The sequence below is a fragment of the Sciurus carolinensis genome, chromosome 11, assembly GCF_902686445.1.
Source record: "Sciurus carolinensis chromosome 11, mSciCar1.2, whole genome shotgun sequence".
In the NCBI taxonomy this organism is placed as follows: domain Eukaryota; kingdom Metazoa; phylum Chordata; class Mammalia; order Rodentia; family Sciuridae; genus Sciurus; species Sciurus carolinensis.
In genome coordinates, this window is record NC_062223.1 from 35,105,291 (window position 1) to 35,127,913 (window position 22,623).

The window sequence follows — 22,623 nt, forward strand, 5'->3', positions numbered from 1 at the left end:
AATATGCTAAAAACCATTGAACTATGCACTTAAAATGGTCAGATTTTAAGGTATGTAAAATATATCTCAATAAGTCCAAACAAAAAGAGAAAATACATATTTACAATATACTGGAGTGCATCACCTTTCAGCAGGGTCAGAACCCAATCAAGTGAAAGCCAACAGTGACTGTGTAGTCTGTGACATGGTATATGCTTTCTGAGAAGTGACCCCCAATCCTGATGAGCTATAACCCCTGTCCTGTATGCCAAGAATCTTTTTATGTGTGAGTTTTTATTTTAACTTTTTTCTCATAACTAAGAATTGTTATCTCCTCACTCATACAGAGCAAGTAAAGAGAAGCCAGTTGGAAGAAGATGCAGATGACGTTTTCCACTGAAGCCAGTCTACCATTGCTGGTTTTGTCAGCTGGATTCTGTACTCTCTTCCACTCACACTAGAAGGGGTGGTTGTGTTTGCCCTGGATCAGAAATCTTACATTTCTTATTTCATTTCTCACAAATGAAATGCAATTTAAAAGTCTTTAAAGGTATGCTTAATATTATCAAATACTTCTTAAACATTAAATCTTGAACTCATTAAACAGGTTCTTAAAACTTTACTCACTGAAGTCATGATTCCAATATTACAGATAATAAAAGCTTCTTTCCCATTTTCAAGAAATATTATCAGTAATCCAACAAGTCACAATCATACAACCATGCTCCTTCACTTGTTTATTACTCCCTGAGGCAGCTAAGATCTTTGTTTCCCAAATATTCTACCCTGATTTAAAATTCTAGGGTGTAAAGCTACTTTCAGCAAAAAGTCAGAATTTTAGGGTACTTTCTACAAAACACAGTATTTGCATTTTAAAATACATTAAAAATAATTTAAGACTATTCAAGTGCTGCATAAAGTGACAATGTATTACACCTAAGAAATAAGAAGTTAGCATTTATGATTATACCCAATGACAGCAGAGAAAGTACCCCCTTTACAAATCTGTCCTACCATCAAGAACACATATTTGTCAAGCAAAAACCTTCCCACACCCACAACAGCACACAATTCTGTCTCTGTCTCACTCTCTCTCCAAGGATGACACTATTCAACTTAGTTTTGTCTGAATCACAAATAACACACTGGTACGGCTTGTCTCAATCCTCTACTGTATACACTATCCTTTATGTAGAAACGGGGGTGAACATTTGAGACTGGAAGGCACAAAGAACTCGTCTTTAAAATCAACGACTTTGTCTAGCTCTAATCCTCCATCTAAGCAGAATTAGTGACGTCAAACCAGTTTCCATGGCAGAGCCAGACTCATGACAACTCTGTTATATCAAGCAGAAGGACGAAATGGGCTGCGCTTAATTGTACACAGAAACAAACATAAAACCAAACCCTGGTTAATCTCTCATTTTCCAGGGACTTGGGAATAATTCTAAGATTGGAAGGAACATTAAGAATTTTTGCCTAAGTTCTATAATGAAGACTCATGTTGCTCATACTTCAGCACATTTTCTAGTTTGTTATGACAAACATCCAAATAAATGAGTTAAAAAATATTTTCTGTAATGCAACATTAATTCATCATACTGCTTACTCGCTAACAATCCACAATGGTATGGCAGTGGTATGAATTACTGAGGATCTACTAGAATTAAAATATTGCAAAAACAAAGCAGAAAATATCAGCCGCTAATAAAGAAGTACCTCTCTTCCATTATTAGTCCCCCCACATGCCAAGCAAACTCACCCAATCCTATAAAATTTAGGACCTTGCCTTTATAGCTTCCTATAGCTATGCGGTCTAGAATTCCCTCAGACCTGTGCAGTTTCCCATAAGACTCTCTTTAGTAGTCACCTGGATAAAAAAAAATTGCCAAACCTCTGTTCTATAAATGTCCCACCATTATACCAGACTTTTGTAGTATCCTTGTTTTCACCTCTATAAAAATACTATTATCATACAGGAAGCAATAGGTCTCCTTTGAAATAAGACACTGATTTCTGCCTTCCTCAGGAAACCTCAGCACTGCCCCACACTGCAGGTGAAGAGAAGGAAGTGGAGAGGTAGAAATGCTACTGTGAAGAACTGGACACAGGGTCAATCACAGTGGGGACAGCTACCTTTTATAGGGTTTGATGACAGGCAAGCGGAAATATGCGAAAAGACTCCATCACAGTTCTTCACATTCCCACTTCCTATCAGAGGACACACGAGTGCTCTTGCAGTCATTACATATATTATAGATATCTTAAGCTTAAACATAAAGCTGAAATTGGTGTAGACAGCTCTCAGAGAGACTCTCAGAAGACAGAGAAACATATTGAAATAGAGTTCTATGTCAGCAAAGAATCCTGGAACATAGGGGTCAGGTATATAATTAGAACCAGCAATCCAAATACTTACATTATACAAATATTGCTTTGTTGAAGAAAGTTTGCAAACATTTAACACATGAAAGAGAATTACCTGCTCTAAAACACCATAACATGTCATAATTCCACCTTAAGCAATACAATATGAAAGAGGCTATTTTTAGCCTTTCCATGGTTGTTATGGCAACCACCTCCTGGCTCCAGCTGTACACAATGTTTATAATTCCAGGGAAGTAGAAAGAGCGAGTTTCCTCTATAATGTAATTATGTACTTTCTACTTCTATGGTAATAATACCTTAGTTTGATTATAGATACTTGTTTAGTGATAGTCAGTTGGCCCTAGGCTATAGTTCTGGAGGGTTTGGAAAATCTCATACATCAGAGGCAGAATCAGTGAAAGGAAAAGGAGGGGAACCAACAAAGGCTTTTTCTAAAGGACACTGCTGTTACTCAATGGAGACACCAATCTATGGAAACCAGCTATAGGAAACAGGCCATTTTGGGGTGGTGTAAAGAGTAGAATATAAAGAAACAACTTATATAATGTGTGGGACAGACTGCTTTCAGGTGACCTGTTCACTTGGAGTTTTCTTTCCTTTGGGACAACATTTCTGGCTTCCCTTTCAGTTAGCTGAGCCTGTGACAGAATGAGTCTTGGACAATGGAAAATGGGCAGAACTTTCAGGCTAGCCCATGAAACCCCCCCAAACTCATGCTGATTCTCCTTCCCTCATCTGCATGCAGAGGAGAACCTAAAGAATGATAGAGCCTTTAGCTGGAAGGAGCTTCAGATCCCTGAAGGACTAGGTAGAGATGTGCAGGAGAAATAAATCTGTACTACGTGAAGCCTAGGAGGTTTGTCTGCTATTGCAGTTAGCCTATCTCGACGAATAGACACTAAGTGACTTCCTAAATTCCAGCGGATGTAGATATTGCTTCCCCTAATCAGAAGCACTGATTCATAGAATCTGTACACATTTCTCACTAGTCCTTAGCAAGTACCACAATCATCCCCATGATGTCAGTTTCAGTCCACAGCTTCTGATAGCTTTCCACCAGGTCATTTCTCAACTTTGGTTTAACATCAACTTGACTTCTTCAGGGCAAAGATTCAACTCATCTTCTGAATGCTCCATAGTAAATTTTACTCAATGTATCCATCCTGTTGAATGGATTAATTCTTTTCTTCATACTTTTTTTTTTCTTTCTTAATCTGGTGCTTTAATTATAACTGGTGATGGCTGCTAGGTCTACAGAGAGCAGTAACGTTTGTAGCTCTTTACATTTGTAATCTTTACTCACTTATGCAACTTTATAGCACTCTATTTGTCTGGACCTAAGTTTTTTTCACCTCTCATATTGGAGGGTTGCTTTCAATTAACATAAAGGACTAGATTTCTACAACTCTGCATCTAATATTTGATACTTTGCAAAATGATTTCACAAGCACTATCCCTTTTAATAAGGTTTTCATCAACATACTCAAAAATTTCTTTTACAATACTTCTGTGGTTTATAAGTTTTTTTTCCTTTTTTTTCCTTAGATGCTGGGGATTGAACCCAGGGCCTCACATATGCTAGGCAAGTATTCTTCCATTGAACAACACTCCCCACCCAACTATTTTTTAAATGGATGGATTTATTGTCCTCAATTACTACTATGTCATTTGCGGACGTTAAACCTTAATTAAGATGATAGCCAAAATTTCATCCTTACTGAGTTCTGTTCTGTCTTCCCCAACTCTGCTCTTCTAGGTTCTGCTCTGGTATGACCATTACCATTTCCATGTCTGACCATCAGGAGAACACTCCCACTGCCAGCCAGCAATAAGTATCTTGAAGGTTTCAAAGGGAAATTTACTAAAATAAAGAAACTACTACAATACGCAAAGCAGTATATGTAAAATGGAATTACAAAGAACCTTGATGAGGAACAGTTTCTTCATCAGTCTCTGTAGATCCCCATCTCTAATGATTAAATGAGTTAACACATATATTAAATAGCCAATGTAACACCTGGCACACAGAGGTACCCAATAAACCTAAGGTATAATCCCTGCCAGGAACTGGTCATGGAGGCTTCTAAACAGAAGTTGGGTCCTCAGGTCCTCCTTTTTCAAAGCTGTGATTTCTTTGACTCTTTTCCAAACTCAGTGCAACTTTGCAGAAGAAGGAGAACTCCGAGGTCCTAAATGCAGAAATGATCATGCTGGCTCAAGATGCAAGCATGGCTCTTCCCAACAGGTTTTCTCTGGAGGTCTCGCCATCATTCAGGTTTTCCAAGGGAGGAATAGAGCTTAATTATAATTTTACACTTCATGTTACTTCAAATACGAAAACTACCACATTTTCCTCAATAAAAATGAAGCCACTCAGCATACCCTAGTGGTATCCAATTTATACTGGAACACAGATGAGACCAATGGACACTGCCATTCCTCCAAGGGTTGTTGATCTTGTGACCACTTCCTAACATGCCTAAGTTCCTCCATGCATCCATTCTCCTAGTAAGAAGTGGAGAACCAGAGGATGGCATCTTGCTCATGAAACTCTACTGACCTGGGCTCTCAGAGGATGCAGCTTTAAGAAGGCAATCCCAGGAATATCCCAGGAACTCTCTCCACCCCCTCAGAATAGCAGGCAATTGAGTTAGTGATGGTGACTCAGGCTGGCTTTTTAATCCTGATCTAAAGGAACCACCACAACCCTGGAGAGGGAAATAAAAAATCGAGTGGAAAAGGCCTCCTCTGGTGACTCACACTCCACCATGTAACTTGCCTGGCACTAAGACATGGAGGTTGGGCTCATTAGTCACTTTAATGAAATTTTCAAAGGATTCTCCCTATAAATAATAATGAGCTCCACATCCACAGTGTTTGTGTGTGAGCTCGTGACTCACCTTTCTACCATGCCAGGCAGCACCAAGCGTGTCATCTGCAAAAGGGAAAACAAAACATGGTGACTGAGAACACAGGCAATGGAGTGAAGGACACCCACCCACACAAGAGAAGGGAATCACAAAGCCACTTGCCACTCAGCCAGACAGCAGTTTATTTTATATACTCTGTATAATTTGGCTGTGTCACGAGTGCATAAAAAGGGAAACAGATGAAATTACTGGAGATGACCCTGAGAATACTTTTCAGTGAACTTGGCTAAAATTACCTGCCTGAAACACAATACTGGTCCAGACATCTTCAAATAATAAAGGACTTACGGTGAAATCAGTGGTTCCCAAAATGTATTATTAGAAAAGGACATATGTTATCACAAGGAAGATCCTGCCTCCCAAGATTCCTAGAACTTTCTAATCTCAAGAGCTCAATCTTTTCTGATATATGAAAAAAAACCAAACAACCCCCCCAAAACAAAACAAACCAAAATAACTTAGAAGAATTCTGTAAAGTGACAAGTTGGAAAATATTAAGTGTATCTTTCACTTAATATTCATTTCTTTTGTTGTTCCAGCTAGATGTAAAATTCATCCTTCCAGAAAGTCAAGGTCATCTGTGGTCTCCAGTGACCAACAATGAAAAGGTAACGTCTGCATTCTTTCAAGACTTCATAATTGTGGCTAAATGCATCTAATCATGAGAGGCTACTTTCAAACTCTGTTTTGAGAGAGTCTTAACAAGAAGAGTTCTGAAATCCAACGGGTTAGGCAACATGACTACGCCGTGAGTACCAAGGCTGAACTACAAATTCCTGACTCCTGTAAATCATCAGCTCTTTAAGAGACAAATTCTGTTCTGTAATAATAAAGCCTGCATGCATGCCAAAGTTTTAAGCATTCTAACTTGAATACTATGTTAATTAAAATGCATAGTATTTGGATAAGAAGGGATTCTTTTTGCCTAGAAGCACCCTGAAGAAAGAAAGCACCACCCAGACTTTGCCCTGGTAAACTCTGCTTCGTGGACGTCCAACCCAGATGTCAACCCTAGAGGTGTCACATAATTCCCAGTGAAAATGCAAGTTCAAGCTGGCACTGTGTCACAAAAGATGAACTCGTATATTGCCAATTTCAAAAAAAGGCACGTCTTCAAAGCATAAGGGAACCTTCCCTTATTGCCCTTCTTCCATACAAGTCTACTTTTTTTTATATTAAAGTGGCTAAAATGTGGACATGATAAAAGGAGGTAGGCCAGCTATCTTCGACCTCAAGGTGAGAGCCATGTGCTAACAGTGGCAGAGCAATGAGATAAAAAGAAGCAGGTTTCCTGGTGACTTCGGAGCTACTGTGACAAACCCCGATTACCTACCCAGCTTTCCATCAGAGACGGAAATTTCTATTTTGTTTAAGCCACCACTGTATCTAAACCAATATTCTAATTAATACAATTGACCATTTGTTTTGATAACAACTGACCAGTGTGAACATTTTAAGATAATACAAAAACAGAACAAACAAAAAAACCAGTTTCCAAACTGGCTATGCTGGCAGCCCAGTTTCAATATTTCATAGTTTTAAAAACACAGTTCTACCTCTTCTCTTTTCTAGGTTTGCTTGATCAAAAACTAAAAATGTGCCTACTGGGCTTCAAACCAAACTTTATGGAACCAAGTCGGAGAAAAGGCTGATCCACAGCTTACCCTGTCAGCAGAGCCGCCTTTTCTCTTGGACTAAGAGCTCTTCAAATTGTTTACGTATTTCCTAAGAGTTGTGCTTTCCTAGAAGCACATAGTAACTGCTTAGCGCAGCTTCTGAATTGCTACTAAATTCAAGTGTGGTCTGTGGTCAGGCCACGGTTCTAACCCCAGCCTTCTACCTCCTACTGGCCTGATAGCCGCTCCTCTTCTTGGCGGGGTCCAATCAGTCGATGAAGGAAGTACCTACGTTACAGCTGAGCAGATTCTGAATCTCAGGAGAGGGAATGGGTATAATGGACTGAGCACAGAGCACGTCAGGAAGGGCACCTGGAGGGAAATCGTGCCCTTCATTGTCAGCCTGCGCTACCCTTTTAGGAAGCAGCACCATCAACCACCTGTCCTGCCTTCACGCGTGGCACGCCCCAGACAGCCCAGAGCCAGAAACAATGGCATATTTTGAGGTCATTCAGTTCAGCTATTCACATAGAAGTTGCTGGACAATTTATTTTTTTAATTTGTTCTAATTAGTTGTACATGACAGTGGAATGCATTTTGACAATCATACATAAATGGGTATGACTTCTCATTCTTCTGGTTGTACATGATGTACAGTTACACCCGTCATGTAATCATATATGCACATACGGCAATAATGTCCGATTCATTCCACTATCCTTCTTATCCCACAACCCCGCCCCTCCTTTCACTCGCCTCTGTCTAATTCAAAGTACCTCTATTCTTCCCTAGCCATGCCCCCCTTGATGTGAATTAGCATCTGCATGTCAGAGAAAACATTCCAACTTTGGTTCTTTGGGATTGGCTTATTTCGCTTGGCACAATATTCTCCAGTTCCATCCATTTACCGGCAAATGCCATAATATTATTCTCTAAGGCTGAGTAATATTCAGTTGTGTATATATACCATATTTTATTTATCCATTCATCTGTTGAAGGGCACTTAGGTTGGTTCCATGGTTTAGCTATTGTGAATTGAGCTGCTATAAACATTGATGTGGCTGTGTCATTATAGTATGCTGATTTTAAGTCTTTTGGGGGACAATTTTATTAATATTTTAAAATAAATTAGTTGGGATTTTCTTGGAGGTAGTGGAATTATTCTAAGATTAGCTCATTATGACTGCACAACTCTAAATGTACTAAAAACCACTGAACTACACACTTAGACAGATTTTTATGGTATATAAATTATTCCTCAATTTAACTGCTTAAGAAATACCTTAATGATCATATGGATAAGAACTGAAATTACATTTGATGTTACTTGCTGGGTGCAGTGGTACATGCCTATAATCCCAGCAACTCTTGGAAGGCTGACTCAGAAGGATCACAAGTTCAAAGCCAGCCTCAGCAACATAGCAAGCTGTCCTAAGCAACTTAGCAAGACCCTGTCTCAACACTGACAAGAAAAAGGGCTGGGGATGTAGCTCAGTGGTTAATTGCCTCTGGGTTCAAACACCAGTACCAAAAACCAAAAAACCACCACCACCACCAACATCAAAAATTTGATGTTACTTTATCAAACCCATGATGTAAGAAGTCACTCAAAATGCGCTATGCATATCAACTTATAGTCTGGAACAATGAAACAACATGGTGGTGCAGCCTCTCTCTGTCTCTTTCACAGTGCTGGGGATTGAACCCAGGGCCTCACACATGCCAGTCAAGTGCTTTACCACCAAGCCACATCCCTAGTCCTGTTATTGTCATTCTGTGTTCAGCTGAGGTCATATTAACAGCCAAAACCAAACTAGATGTTGAGGGCTCAGGATCTAACAGGAGAAGACACAGATAAATAAATCATTACCATGCTGTAAGTGGACAGGGCACTGACGCTTAGAAGGACCAGTTCTGCCTGGGAATCAGGTAGAGCTTCACAGACTATGTTTCCATTAAGTTCTAAGAATAGAGTTCACTAGACAGAAAAGAAATCCCAGCAGAAAGAATAGAGTGTAAAAAGGCAAACAACTTGTGAGAAAATAAAATACGTTATAGAATTGATGAATTTTAAAAAATTATCCATTGGATGAACAAATTAAACAGATAAAGAAATCAAGTATGTGCAGCTTGTTAAACATGTCATGCAATTTATATTTACATAAAATATCATGGTCAGCTTCACATGCTAATAAAACAATGTACATGAGATATGTCAACAGCTGTGGATTTTCTTTTTTTTTTTTGGTAAAGAACAAATTATTTGCATTCCTAACAGTATCTAAACAATTTTTTTACATTTAGCATATTTCACCAGGGGACCATAATGCTTAACTAATGTATAAAGAGGTCCCCCAAGTATTTTGTCCTGAGATCACCAGAGACGGAATGAAGAAGAGGACTGGTTATAAAAATAACCTTACCTCTGTGTGTATGTGTACATGCCCATTTGTGTTAAGGAAATGAGACTTGTAAACTGCTAAGTAAAGTCTTGAAGGGGTAGATAGTGCCTATTTAGCTTTCCCATACAAAAGGAGAAGGAATGAGATTTGTAGGCCAGCACTCAATCTGGAGAACTACCAGGAGAGTCCACAGATCTGCTAATGAACAGATGCTGACTAGGGATCCTAGTACTATATGAATACTACTAAATGGTCACAGAGTTTTAAAGTTCAACTCAGTTTTCTTCCTAGACACAAATTTATACATTTAAGTATAGTCCAAGAACAATAAAACCTTTAGTTGGAATATTGGAGAAATATAAATGCATACATCAGGAACTATTTTTCCCTTATACCATGTGCAGGCATGCCACATTAAATGAATGGAAAAATTGTCCAGAGACAAAATAAATCCATGTAAGATATAATCATGCTGGGCATGGTGGCACATGCCTGTAATACCAGTGACTCAGGAGGCTGAGAAAGGAGGATTGCAAGTTGAAGGCCAGCTCAGTAACTTAGCAAGGCCCTAAGCAACTTAGTATTTTGTCTCAAAATAAAAATAAAAAATAAAAGGGTGAGGGATGTAGCTCAGTGGTAAAGCACCCTATGTTCAATTCCCAGTATAAAAAAAAAATCATGCTTATAAAATTATACAAGTAACATGCTAAACATTAAATGCATTAAATGCTTTCTTGATGGTTTATGTGTATGCACATGATCAAAATATATATTTTATACATATGAATTAGAACTCAAAAGTTTTAATAACATAAGTTAGGAAGAAATAGCAGTTTTGATGCTTGGCTATTAAAGAGCCAGAAATACCTGTTGAATGCTCACTGACCAAATGATTCATCATCAAAGACACCCATTCTCTTATGTAAAAGTTAAATTCTTCCTTAAAACTCATTAGCTTCCCTTTATAAATTCTGACTCTAAATTATTTCTCCTTGCAGAAAAATGGAACACTATTTCCTGTCAAATAATAGTAACATTGAAAAGACTGAAAAAAGTTAACTTGAAATCTGCATGTTTTCATAAAACTAATGCCTTCATCTATTCTAAAACTATCTTTCTAATCAGATTGCTTAATACATTCAGTGTCAAGCCTTCTTTGTTTGGGTACTTGTACACAAGTTTTTCTTAATAGTCTATGCATAAGTGGAGACTTCAAGTTCCATCAAATAAAAATTCTCTTTAACATTAAGTTTTTTACATAAGATATTTTAACTAAGATGTTAGTAGTTTCACTTACTTTGTATACACTGATTGGGATCTTAATATCTGGCTATTTATATCAATATATCAAGCATTTCTGTGATAGCCTGAACTCCAATTCACAGATCATAAGCTGTTTCTGGAGTTAACTCAATATGCTAATTTTAGACCATCTGCAGGTGATAATTGCTGTACCAGGAAATTTTTGTTTCTCTTAACAATTTCTAAAATAAGGTTATTACGACTTGCAAGTTCAGTGGTTAAGAATATTAGACAAATAGTAGTAAACATGAGTTCTATACTTGTTTTCTTCCATACTGACACTGTTTCCAAAAGTGTACAGCAAGCAATTTTAATTCAATGCTTTCCAAAGTAGATAAAATGCTGCAATAGTACCTCTATAACAATAAGAACTTCAACTTCTTTTTTTGTGTATGTGTGTGATGCTGGGGATTTGAACCCACAGCCTTGTGCTTGCGAGGCAAATAAATCTAGAACTTCAACTTCCTGAAGGAAAAACTAATGTTTACGATTTATATACATACTTTTTAAATTTCATTAATCCTCACCACAAAAAAAGATAAAAACCTAAAATCTAAAAGAGGAGAAGTCATTATATGTTATATCACATTTAGATATCAAATCACTTTACATGCTAGTGGGTCATAAAGTACACATATGTACAAAGATAAATGAATGTCTCGATGACTGATATTTACTAGTACAGCTATGTATATTCTGGTCAAGAAATAAAGAAGTTTTCATGAGCTCATACAAAATCAAAATTGGCATTATTAGATCATTTAGTTAAGACACATAACTCAAAAATATTCTGGCTGGCCAAGAAAATCCTTGAAATGTTAACCATCTGTGGATGGGATCATACATGATTTATTTTCTTCTTGCTGTTCGTGTATCTTCCTCATAGTTTGGCAACAATTCTGCATTGCTTTTATAATTAGAAAAGTACCCACAATCTTCAAAAAAAAAACCCAAAAGCCTTCTCTCATAAATAAAGGTTTTTTTTTCTCCTCTTTCACTTCTGTAGCAACGGTAATCAATAATTTGTACAAGGAATTAAATAGGTAGGCGCCAATCTAGATTTTTCCACTTTTTAGTATGAAATACTAGAAAGTTTTTATACTCTAGTATAAAAACGGATACAATACAAATAAATTACTTCTGTATCATGTAACTTCTGGTATTTGGTCATTTTTTGGAAATGCTATCACATAATGCTAGAGACAACCAAAGATTCAAATAATGAAAAGATTAAAGTTCAAGATGCTTTCATAAAATAAGAGAACAAACGTTGTCACCTGTGTCACCACTGTGTGCGAGCAGAGAATAAAGTATAATAGTTTGCCCACGATATTGGCTAATCATACACAAAACTGGGGCACCACACTCTGTCCACCTCGGCCCTGTCTATCCCAGAGAAATCTGCTTCAACTGAACAGGATCTGAATTCAAGCAACTGAAAAATGAACCCACACAAATGAGAAGAAAATTTCTTAGATGCAAATACCTTACATAAGTTTTCAACTGAAATAGTTAATAATTTTTATAAATCATAGTTTAATTGTGAAAAGAATTAACAACAACATTACACAATGCCTGGTTTGGGGAAATTAGGTGGCAACTCCACTGGAAGCCACACTAGAATGACACAGCACACATTTCCTTTGTCAAACTGTGTAATTTGAGCTCTGTGGTACCAAGAACACAACTTAATTAGAAATTCTCAGAACCTCACCTATATGGCTAACAGAATATTTACTGCACAGGAGGTGGAAAGTTGGATTAGATAAAGTTTTGAAATGCTTTGAGATCTCCATGTATTATTTGGTTTTCCTTTTCACTGATGTTTAAGTCTTTGTGGAAGGCAAGAGTTCTTTTTGCCATTTTACTTTACCTGAAATTCTATCCCATGCCATATAAAATACGTTTTTCCTTTTGTAATAAATTCCAGTTGATCTACATTATAATAATTTAACAAAATAAAATGAACTTTTCAGAACAGAGGGCTGCATACAATTAATAACGAATCTAAAGCCACAATTTAAAATCCCTAAACAAAACCTTAAAAAAGAATACATGTACTATCATACTTTATCCTTTGCAAGTTTAGTATACTAGTATATGCTAAGTGCTTCCACTGCTTAAATTTTTCCCAAGTAAGCTAACTTCTCAAAAGTACAGACTTCATGAGAAGGATCCCTTAAGTTCTCAAAGAGATCTCTACATTGTCATCTGTATATAAGGCATTTTCTCTCCTGAACTAGCTTTGCTTTGAGCTCAAAAGAACCTTAGAATCAATCTACAATTACTTTTCATTTTTGAAAGAAGAAAATGTAGTTTGTCATGTAGTTTGGTAAATCCATCATTTTGTAGTTATGTCTGAAGTAGCCCATATCTATGAGACCCAAAGGACTAAATGTACCCATAATTTCAAAAATTTTAGGAGCCTAAAGGTAGCTGATTCCAAGATGAATGAAGACTCAGGAAATAAACTTGGAATATCTTCATCAAGTTATTCTAGATATTCCCCTGGGTGGGGATCAGTGCTGAGGGTCCAACTCTTCTTTTCGTGATTAGTTTCCTAATGTTAATTTAAATTCTTGGGGCAGGTGATGGGATACATTCTTAGCAAAATCCCTACATTAAATACAATTAGACTGCTGAACAGATAGATTCTCATGAATTTCCAAATTAACACAGGGCTCCCCCTACTGGTACTGGGTCCCATGTCCGAGGCAAATCCAGGTAAGAAAAAAATGCTTCTGTGCTTTTCATCCATCTGTCCATTCACACAAATGTCACCATCTTCTCCACCGGCAGGGCAGTGCATCAGGCACTTCTGGGGAAGTGACATACATAGTGGTACAGATGAAGAAAACTGGCTTTTCAAAAAGATGCAAAGGCCGTCACACTCTGAATACTTCATTTTCAGAGAATCATAAGAACAAACAAAAGATAATCTGAATGTTTACATCCCCCTAAAATTCATATGTGTAACTCGAAGTTCTAATGTGGTGCTAATACGTATTAAGAGGTGGGGACTTTGGGAGATGGTTACACCATGAAGGCTCCACTCTCATGACTGGGATCAGTGAATTCAGAAGGAGGCCTGAGGGAGCTTGTTTGCCACTTCCACCATGTGAAGGCACAGCAAAAAAGCACCAAAGGGTCCTCACCAGACTCTGAATCTGCTGGCGCTCTGAACTTGCACTTCCTAGTCTCCAGAACTATAAGAAATAAATCTTGGTACTTTTTTTAAAAATAATTTTTAGATGTTGCTAGATCTTTATTTTATTCATTTATTTGTATGCAGTGCTGAGGTTCATACCCAGTGCCTCACACATACCAGGCTAGTGCTCTACCACTGAGCCACAACCCCAGCCCCAAATCTTGGGTTCTTTATAAGCAACCTTCTCTAAGATATTTATTTATTTATTGTTACAGCAGCCCCAGTAGACAGAGACAGAAAGGGTTGATTAGTTAAAGTCACTCTAATCCATCTACTCCATTTAATAATATTCAGTTTGAAATTGACCCAACCAAAATATACGGGTAGTTCATATCTAGTCCATAGACCATTGGTTTGTAACCTCTAACCCTGAATCAGAAAGGAAACTTACCTTCTGCCAATTCAACTGTGGCAGGATCAAAGATTAGGAAATTCTTACTGTTGACTTCAGCAGAAATATCAACAACTGATCCAAGCTCAACTCTCTAGGCTACATACAATCAGTGTGATCTATATTCCTGAAGAACTCGACCTAGAATTTTCAGTTTTTAAAATTCATTCATTCATTTACTCAAAAAAGTGATAGAGCACTTGCCTAGCATACGCAGGTCCTGAATTCAGTCCCCAGTACACAAACAAAACAAAACAAAACAAAACAATCTGTTACATCTACTATACGTAAGGGCTAGGATATGGCAGGGAACAAGTGGGACATGCTATTGATCCTCACTGTGCTTACGATTGATAGAGAGGATCAACACTAAAAAAGAAATGCTGAGTGAGCGAAGGGAAGCCCTCCAGTGTGCTGAATGGTACTGCACTGACCCAGAGACCTAATCTAGACAATGGTGGCAAGGAAGGCTCCCCGTCCACCTCCACCCCTAGTCAGATGTGCTTTCAAGTCCCTACTTTGGTTGACCATATGATAAAGGAAGAACTAGAAAGAATTATGCTCTGCTTGAAGGTTTGAGGATGCAGCTCAGTGCCAGAGCACTCAGCATGCACAAAGCCCTGGGTTCCAGCCCCGGCATCAACAAAAAAACAATTACTGTGCTGTTTGAGATTCCTCATCGCCATTCCCCAATAAAGCAAACACCAAAACTCAATAGTATCTCCCTATAAGAGGTCATTCATAAACTTTATTTGGGGTTATACTTGCACTCATTTCCTTGTCTGCTCTAAGAAAAGTAATAAAGAAGGTTGGACATGCCTCTCTATTTGTCAGAATGGTAGCCTGGAAATCTCCTAAGGAGTGCAGCTACAGGAAGGCCTTGCCCTAGCCTCCACCTTATTGACCAAGCCCAGCAGCAGCTTCCAGCTCAAGGATCATCATAAGGAATGGTCCCCACCCCATCCTTCAGTGGGTGTTATGGTTTAGATGCGGTGTCCCCCAAAAGCTCATGTGTGAGACAAGGCAAGAAGGTTCGGAGGAGAAACGTTTGGGTTACAGCCTTAACCTTATCAGTGAATTAATCCCTGATGGGATTAACTGAGTGGTAACTGGAGGCAGGTGGAGTGTGGCCGAGGAAGTGGTTCAGTGGGGGCGTGGCTATGGGGTATATGTTTTGTATATAGAGAGTGCAGTCTTTGCTTCCTGATCACCATGTGACCTGCTTCCCTCTGCCGCACTCTTCCACCATGATGTTCTGCCTCACCTCGAGCCCTGAGGAGCACAGCCAGACTTCTATGAACTAAGACCTCTGAAACTGTGAGCCTTCAAATAAACTTTTCCTCCTCTGCAACTGTTCTGATCAGGTCTTTTCGTTACAGCAGCAAAAGAGCTGACTATAACAGTGGGGCTGCAGGCAGTTCAGGTAATATTGTTTGGACATTGCTCACTCGAAAAGGAGTGAAGTGTTGATGGTCCCGAGGTCCTGAAACTGTGACTAAAGCAATCAAACAACAGTATAGCTGGGAGTAGGAAGGCCCAAATTTGGCAGACGTTAAAACAAGCAATCTCAAGTCAGAAACAAATGGTACCAACAAAACCTGTTTTGTCTCTGGAGTGATGGAGCTCAGTGAACGTGTTTGAACTTAGACCTGTATTTGCCTGCCCCTGGAACTATGGCGCTTCTCTCATTTTTTATGATTGATCCAATAGTAATCAATAGCAGGTAAACAATTTCATTTGCAAATTCCCTCAATATCATGGGATGGAAACCCCTCCAGGGATAAAACTGAAAGATTTTAGAAGAGTGTGGTTCAATATCCTGAGGTTTAGCTGTCTCTATACTCCACCGTTTCTGGAGTGAATATCATTGTTCTTGATGAGAAATCAGATTTGTCTTAGATTTTAGTCACGGAGCAACTGAAATCCTAAGAAAAAAGCCCTACCTGGAGGACTTTTCTTCCAGTTTGAGAAGACCTACCTGCCATACTGGTCACCTACACAGAGCTTCTATATCACTTAAGGAAGAAAAATAAGGCTGAACTTATCCCTAAAGGATTTAAGAGCAAAACTAGAAAAGGAGACCACAAGCCTTCTAGGAGTCTGAGGGAAGGGGAAGCCCAGTTAAGTAAGCCACTGAGAGGGACAAAAGGAATCAATTGAAATTATTGGGTAAGACTGAAAAGTGGGACCATCAGACGGACCCAGAGGGCAGTTTACAATTAAACGTTAGTGGTCTGCAGCCAAAACTATTCTGGTTAGTATTTCTTCTGCAATATTCCCCTGGGCCACATCACCATCACCTTATCTAATGATAACCTGCAATTCATTTGCTCTCAGGACAGTTTAATTTTATTATTCCTCTATTGGAATGTGGGACCTATGAGGTATTTGTAATCACCTGACCTATGCACACAGGACAGGAGAATGCGGACCCAAAGGAAATGCAGAGACAATTTGTTCAGGGCCCATGGCATGGCATAGGCCTTGCTATAAATTGCTGGAGCCCTACCCAGGAAAACCCTCCAAATTAGGGGCACAAACCCAAAGTCACAGGACAAGCTGATTTCACCAGCCTCTCCTAGTATACTCCTCAGTCAGTCACCCCTACCATGTGGTTTGGTGAGGAAATAAAACTTGGAACAATCTTGCTGGTAAGAAGAGGCTGTTCTTATTTTTATATAAGGTTTGTTGATAAATTTATTGTAGCTTTAGGCTGCAGACACCCATGCCTTAGACCCCCTGATGTGCAGCCACCATAAAACCTTCTAAGATTCTGTAGCCAGACCAGTTTTCACTGCCCTTTAAGTTATTCCAGGGCTCCAAAGAGTCATGCTATGAAAAATTAGGCCCTGCCCTGGGCAATATAATCTAGTTGACTGAAGAATGACAGGAGCTGTTCACCCAGCATCTCATAGGGCAAATGGCAGTGGTATGAAAGCCCTAAACCTGGGACTGCCACACACAACTTCACCAAGGCGAATGCCTCAAATGCCACAAAATACCCACTGCCAAGTCACTCCAAGCTAGTGTGAACTCTGAACCACAGGCTGGCTGCTGGCTCCCGTCCCCCTCGCCTCTACGGCTCTCCCCGTTCTGTGCAGCACAACACTTGAGTTCCTGCACAACCCCACCCTTGGTCTTCTCGCCTCCTGCTTTGCCACGACACTGTTCCAGTCAAACCATCTTCATGTCTGAAAGAGCACTAGTCAGCTGTGCGGCAGAGGTGACACCACATCGACCCCACCCACCACACCACAAAAACATACTGACTGTCCTTCATACTGTTTTAATTCCAGGAGTCACTGACTTCATGAACCAAGAGCTTGATTTTCCCCCATTAAACATGCACATCACAACGGTACAGGAAAATTCAAATTCAAACTAAAAATCAATTAAGGGCTGATTATTTGGCTTAGTGAAGAAATATCTTAAACAGCAAACTCCCTTAGTGCTTTTTAAATGGGATTTGGTTTTTGAAAAAGGCCTACATGCAATATTTTAAGCATATATCCAATTCATCTGCTATTGTTGCTTCCCATCAATATGACTCACAAGCGATTAAGAAACTAGCATTTGTCTCCACTAACTCATTTCACGAGAACAAGTGTATATGACAATGTGAAAAAAGAGAAGGGGAAGAGGAAGAATGAAGAGCGGGAAGAAGATTTTGCATTTTATGGAGATGTTAGGAATGGTGCCTTACTACTTTTTTTTTTAAGGTGCAAGCTACTTTACAATGCTGTTGAGTTTGTGCTGTTTTATCCACAATGTCACCCCCGTCCCCCTGCAGCACGGTGTGGTCTTCAAGCAAGGTGTAATGTGATCACTGCTGCACGTGCTAATCTGGGTTCAGAGGCTGTGTGAGGGGCACAGGCTGTGGCTGTGGCGCATGGCAAGCTCACTAGTCCTCCCAGATTAAGGGCAGGACCTTGGCCTTTTATCATTAGTATTCTGTAGACTGCCAGCCAAAAATCCATGTTCTAGGAGACAGAGGAGGCCAGGGTTTTACAGTATAAGATCGTGCAAGCACCTAAGTGCAGACAAGCAGGGGGCTTATAAGAGAAACTACTACTGCATCTAGAGTTAAAAATCTTACATAGTTTATCTGACGAGGAGTTAAAATTATCAGAAAACAAATTTGCAGCTAGTATTAACAATTCTGTCAAATAAAATTTAAACACTTGAACACATTTTCTCATTAACTCAGTACAATATATTATGAAACATGTGTGCATTGTTTTTAACACTCATTATTTTCAAACACTTGGCCAAATGTACCAGAAAAGATATATGAAAGTAACAGGACACATCAGTCATTTCAAAAGGCAAAATAACAGAATACAGAATTACAGACTAGAAGTGATATTAATTTTGATCAAAAACTTTGCTTTCTTAAAAATATAAAATCATAATTACACATATTTACTAAAATGCCTTTATCAGTTCTGAGTTTCACAACAACAACAACAATAACGTTTTTAGAGCACTTATTATATATTCTGGGCACTGTTCTAACAGCTTTATACATATTACCTTATTTAATTATCACAACTCTATGAGGTAAAGAGAATTATCATCCTCAATTTACAGACAAAAACTGAAGTACAGAAGTTAAGCTGTCCAAGGTCAGATATACTAGTAAATAGTAGTTATTTAATTATCTTGAAACCACATGCAGACTATTAAAGAATGATTACACTTATATAAGGGAAATGTCTTTAAAACCAATAGATATCTTCATGTGAACTGCATGTTAAAAGTACCAGTTTTATGCATGTGGGTATTGCTTCACATCTACTCAGATCCACTTGTTACTGATTTACCTCATTAAACCAAATCTCATCTGAGAAAAAAGCCTGGCTAATAACAATAAAGAAGATACAATGGGGGTGATTATTTGTTTTGTGAAATTTGTCATTTTGCAATATAATTCATCTGAAGTGCCTTTAAGTAGCAAGTTACCAAATGTTATTTTAAAAGACTGAATTGGGGCTGGGGATATAGCTCAGTTGGTTGGTAGAGAGCTTGCCTAGCATGCACAAGGCCCTGGGTTCAATCCCCAGCACCACCAAACAAACAAACAAAAAACAAAACAAAACAAAAAAATTGAATTAACACTTTGAAACAACACCGTATATAGGGAGAAGGATAACCATACATGAAAAACTGGGCAACGCAGAACATTCCTGAGTTCTTGGACTTGACATCAAACATGTAAAAGTTATACTTTCTCTAAGGACCTGAAGACACAGGAGAATTTTTCTTTTAAACATTCACGATAAATACCAATACCATGCCATAAAGTAAAAATTAACAACCAGTTCTTATTTATATTTATCTGATCAATTCAGAGAGTTCTGAGTGAAACCTTTATTTCCTTAAACTAGTATGAGTGTGTGTATTATATATATATAGTATACGCTTGTTTATGTAAGCATGTTATAACTGTGCTTTATATACTATATATATGAAAGTATATATATATATATACATACATATTCTGCATGTATAGTGTATATACAAACTAAAGTGTTCATATATAGGCTAGTGTGTGTTGTGTGTATGAGTGTGTATATATATATATATATATATCTTACATACATATATATAATATGTATGGTTATTGAAAATGTATTTGGCTTTCCATAAGAATGCTCAAATTTAAGTATCTGATATTGCACCCATGGGAATTTTGCCTCAGGCAGAATTTTTCACTGGCCTGAAAAAGTATGGCCTGAATCAAAGTATGGTAATTTTTTGTAGTTACTGTTAACAACTAAACAAAAATAGTGTTGAGTTACTTCCATTTGCTAGCTATTGTTCCTTGTAGCAGGTATTAGCTGTGCTGTCTTTTGTTGGCATATCCGAGGGACATGGCTACAACACATGCTTAGCACTTAGCAGCTAGGCTGGCTATTAGGTGTGGCTACTAAACATCACTTTCATTACTTCATAGTACCATATGCTCCAAACAACGTTGTGCCATGACTTTTAAATTATCAATTTAAATGGATCGCAGGGGAGACAAAATGAAAGTAATGTAGTGATGACTAGCAGATGGATGAAGCCAATCTTCAGCCTGAGTTTGTTTTTGTAGTCTCAGGACATACTATAGTATTTGCATGTAGAAGATACTTAGTAACTGCTAGGTTATTAGAAAGTGAACAATACAGATACTTGTTTGGTGGTCAGTTCTTTCTACTTCCTGAGAATATAAGTAAATACACACCTTTCAAATGGAATACATGTTTTCTCTAAGCAAGAGCTGACTGAAGTGAATCAACTGACCACAAATCACTATTTTTAATTGAAAGAATCAAAAAAGTTAATATTTATAATAAAGCTACTTACCTTACAAACAGAAATAATATTAATATTTATCAGTTTCTTAATGACCTGCAAAAAACATAGATAATTTTTATGTAGATTTGATCATGGAAGTGACCATATTAGATACATATATACTCAAGTACTTTGTGATATATTGCAAGTTTCATGAGATATTGCAAAGACCTTGAAAAAAATTATAGGAGTTGGGATGGAGAGGCAGATTTTATCTTACTCTCAGTGATACAGTATTTTTCTAACAAAAGCAGCAATTCATGCTAATATGCAAAAGACAAGGTAAATGTGCAAGTAAAATTTGGAAGTGAAAAGACACATTAAATTCAATATAAATAGAACACTTTGCAATTTCCTCTCTCCTAATATGGAGAGTAGAAATTGAACACTTCACAATTTCCTCTCTCCTAATATGGAGAGTAGAAATTATTGAGTCTGATTTTCAACAGTTTAAAACGATTTACATAGTCCTTCAATGACATGTATTCCTTGTTTTCATTAAAGGATTATGTGCATATCAAGGACACAGTTTTCCTTCTAGTAGAACTGGTTTACCTGAATCAATGATGCTGACAGATATTAACATATTTATGATTTTAAAATTGATGTTTAGAATCCTAATACTTACAAGAGTTGTCTTGATATAATAAAAATAAGAACAAAACAAACTATTACTGATAATGACACTATATAAATGAGTTTATAAATATGTTCTCATTCAATCTTTCTAACATTCCTATGAAGCTGCCTATTTTATTGGTGAGGAAATTAAGGTTCTTCTCCAGAGAACTCATGGAATAAGCAGAAGAGTTAAGTATGAAACTCAGGCAGCTGGACACTGGTGCTCACAGACTGAATCATTACACAATACTGTCTCACTAATACCTGCAGGCATTCTTTTTGTTACCATAAGACAAAGAAAGACTCACATTGTCCAAGTCAGGAATTTCCAAAAAGTATTCAGGATACTCATATGACATTCCCACATTGTTCACTGAAATAAGACAAAATCATTAGCTAATACACATTTTACAGATTTTTTGAAAACAATGAGATTAAAGTTATCAAGACTAAAATGATACAATTACATAAAATATTGCTTATGTTTGGAGTAACCTTTCCCACACTTTTCTATTCAAATTCTATATACCTTTAAAAGTCCAGTTCAAATGTCTCTTCCTTCCTTTCTGGTGGACTTAGCATCCAACCCTTGTCAAAAGGACTGCTACTCACCTCTTATGTTCCATTGCCCCTTGAGATATGTGTACTCTCCCTCTGTAACATTACTTGTAGATATTGCTAAACTCTTCTCTACATCTTCAATTTTCATAGTGTAGTATAAGTCACCTATGACATGCATCTGTTTGTTCATCTCTGAGAGCTTACGTAGTCATGCAACAAATATTTGCCATATACTTTGGGGAAGACGTGCTAGGCACTGGGAAAAGTATAAAGAAACCGCTTCTCACATCATGGAGTACACAATCAAGTAGGAAGAGAAAGGGGCTTGTTATGGTTTGGATGTGAGGTGTCCCCCAAAAGCTCACGAGTGAGACAATGCAGGAAGGATCAGAGGAGAAATGACTGGATTATACAAGTCTTAACCCAATCAGTGAATTAATCCCTGATGGGACTGACTGAAGCGGTGGGGTGTGGCTGGAGGAGACTGGAATTGGGGCGTGGCTTTGGGGGATATATTTTGTATGTGGGGTGTGGCTGGAGGAGACTGGAATTGGGGCGTGGCTTTGGGGGATATATTTTGTATGTGGGGTGTGGCTGGAGGAGACTGGAATTGGGGTGTGGCTTTGGGGGATACATTTTGTATCTGGAGAGTGGAGTCTCTCTGCTTCCCGATGGTGCTGCGAGCTGCTTCCCTCTGCCACAGTCCTCCGCCATGATGTTCTGCCTCACCTGGAGACCTCATGAATGGAGCCGGCCTTCTCTGGACTAGGACCTCTGAAACTGAGCTCTCAAATAAACCCCTTCCTCCTTTACAGTTGTGCTGGTCAGGTCACTTAGGCAGGGCAGCGAAAAAGCTGACTGAAACAGTGCTCAACCAAACAAT

At 38.2% G+C, this 22,623-nt stretch overlaps 1 protein-coding gene across 1 annotated transcript in view; it reads right to left on the reverse strand.

Moving 5' to 3' along the window:
• The window catches only part of Hsd17b12 (hydroxysteroid 17-beta dehydrogenase 12), a 147,849-nt gene that overhangs the window by 17,128 nt on the left and 108,098 nt on the right, over positions 1 to 22,623 (reverse strand). Inside the window, exons 5-7 of the mRNA XM_047516626.1 lie at positions 21,488 to 21,552; positions 20,568 to 20,612; positions 5,268 to 5,302 (exon numbers count right to left, since the gene is read on the reverse strand). Of these exons, the coding sequence (XP_047372582.1) occupies positions 5,268 to 5,302; positions 20,568 to 20,612; positions 21,488 to 21,552 (145 nt within the window). The remainder of the gene's footprint in view (positions 1 to 5,267; positions 5,303 to 20,567; positions 20,613 to 21,487; positions 21,553 to 22,623) is intronic.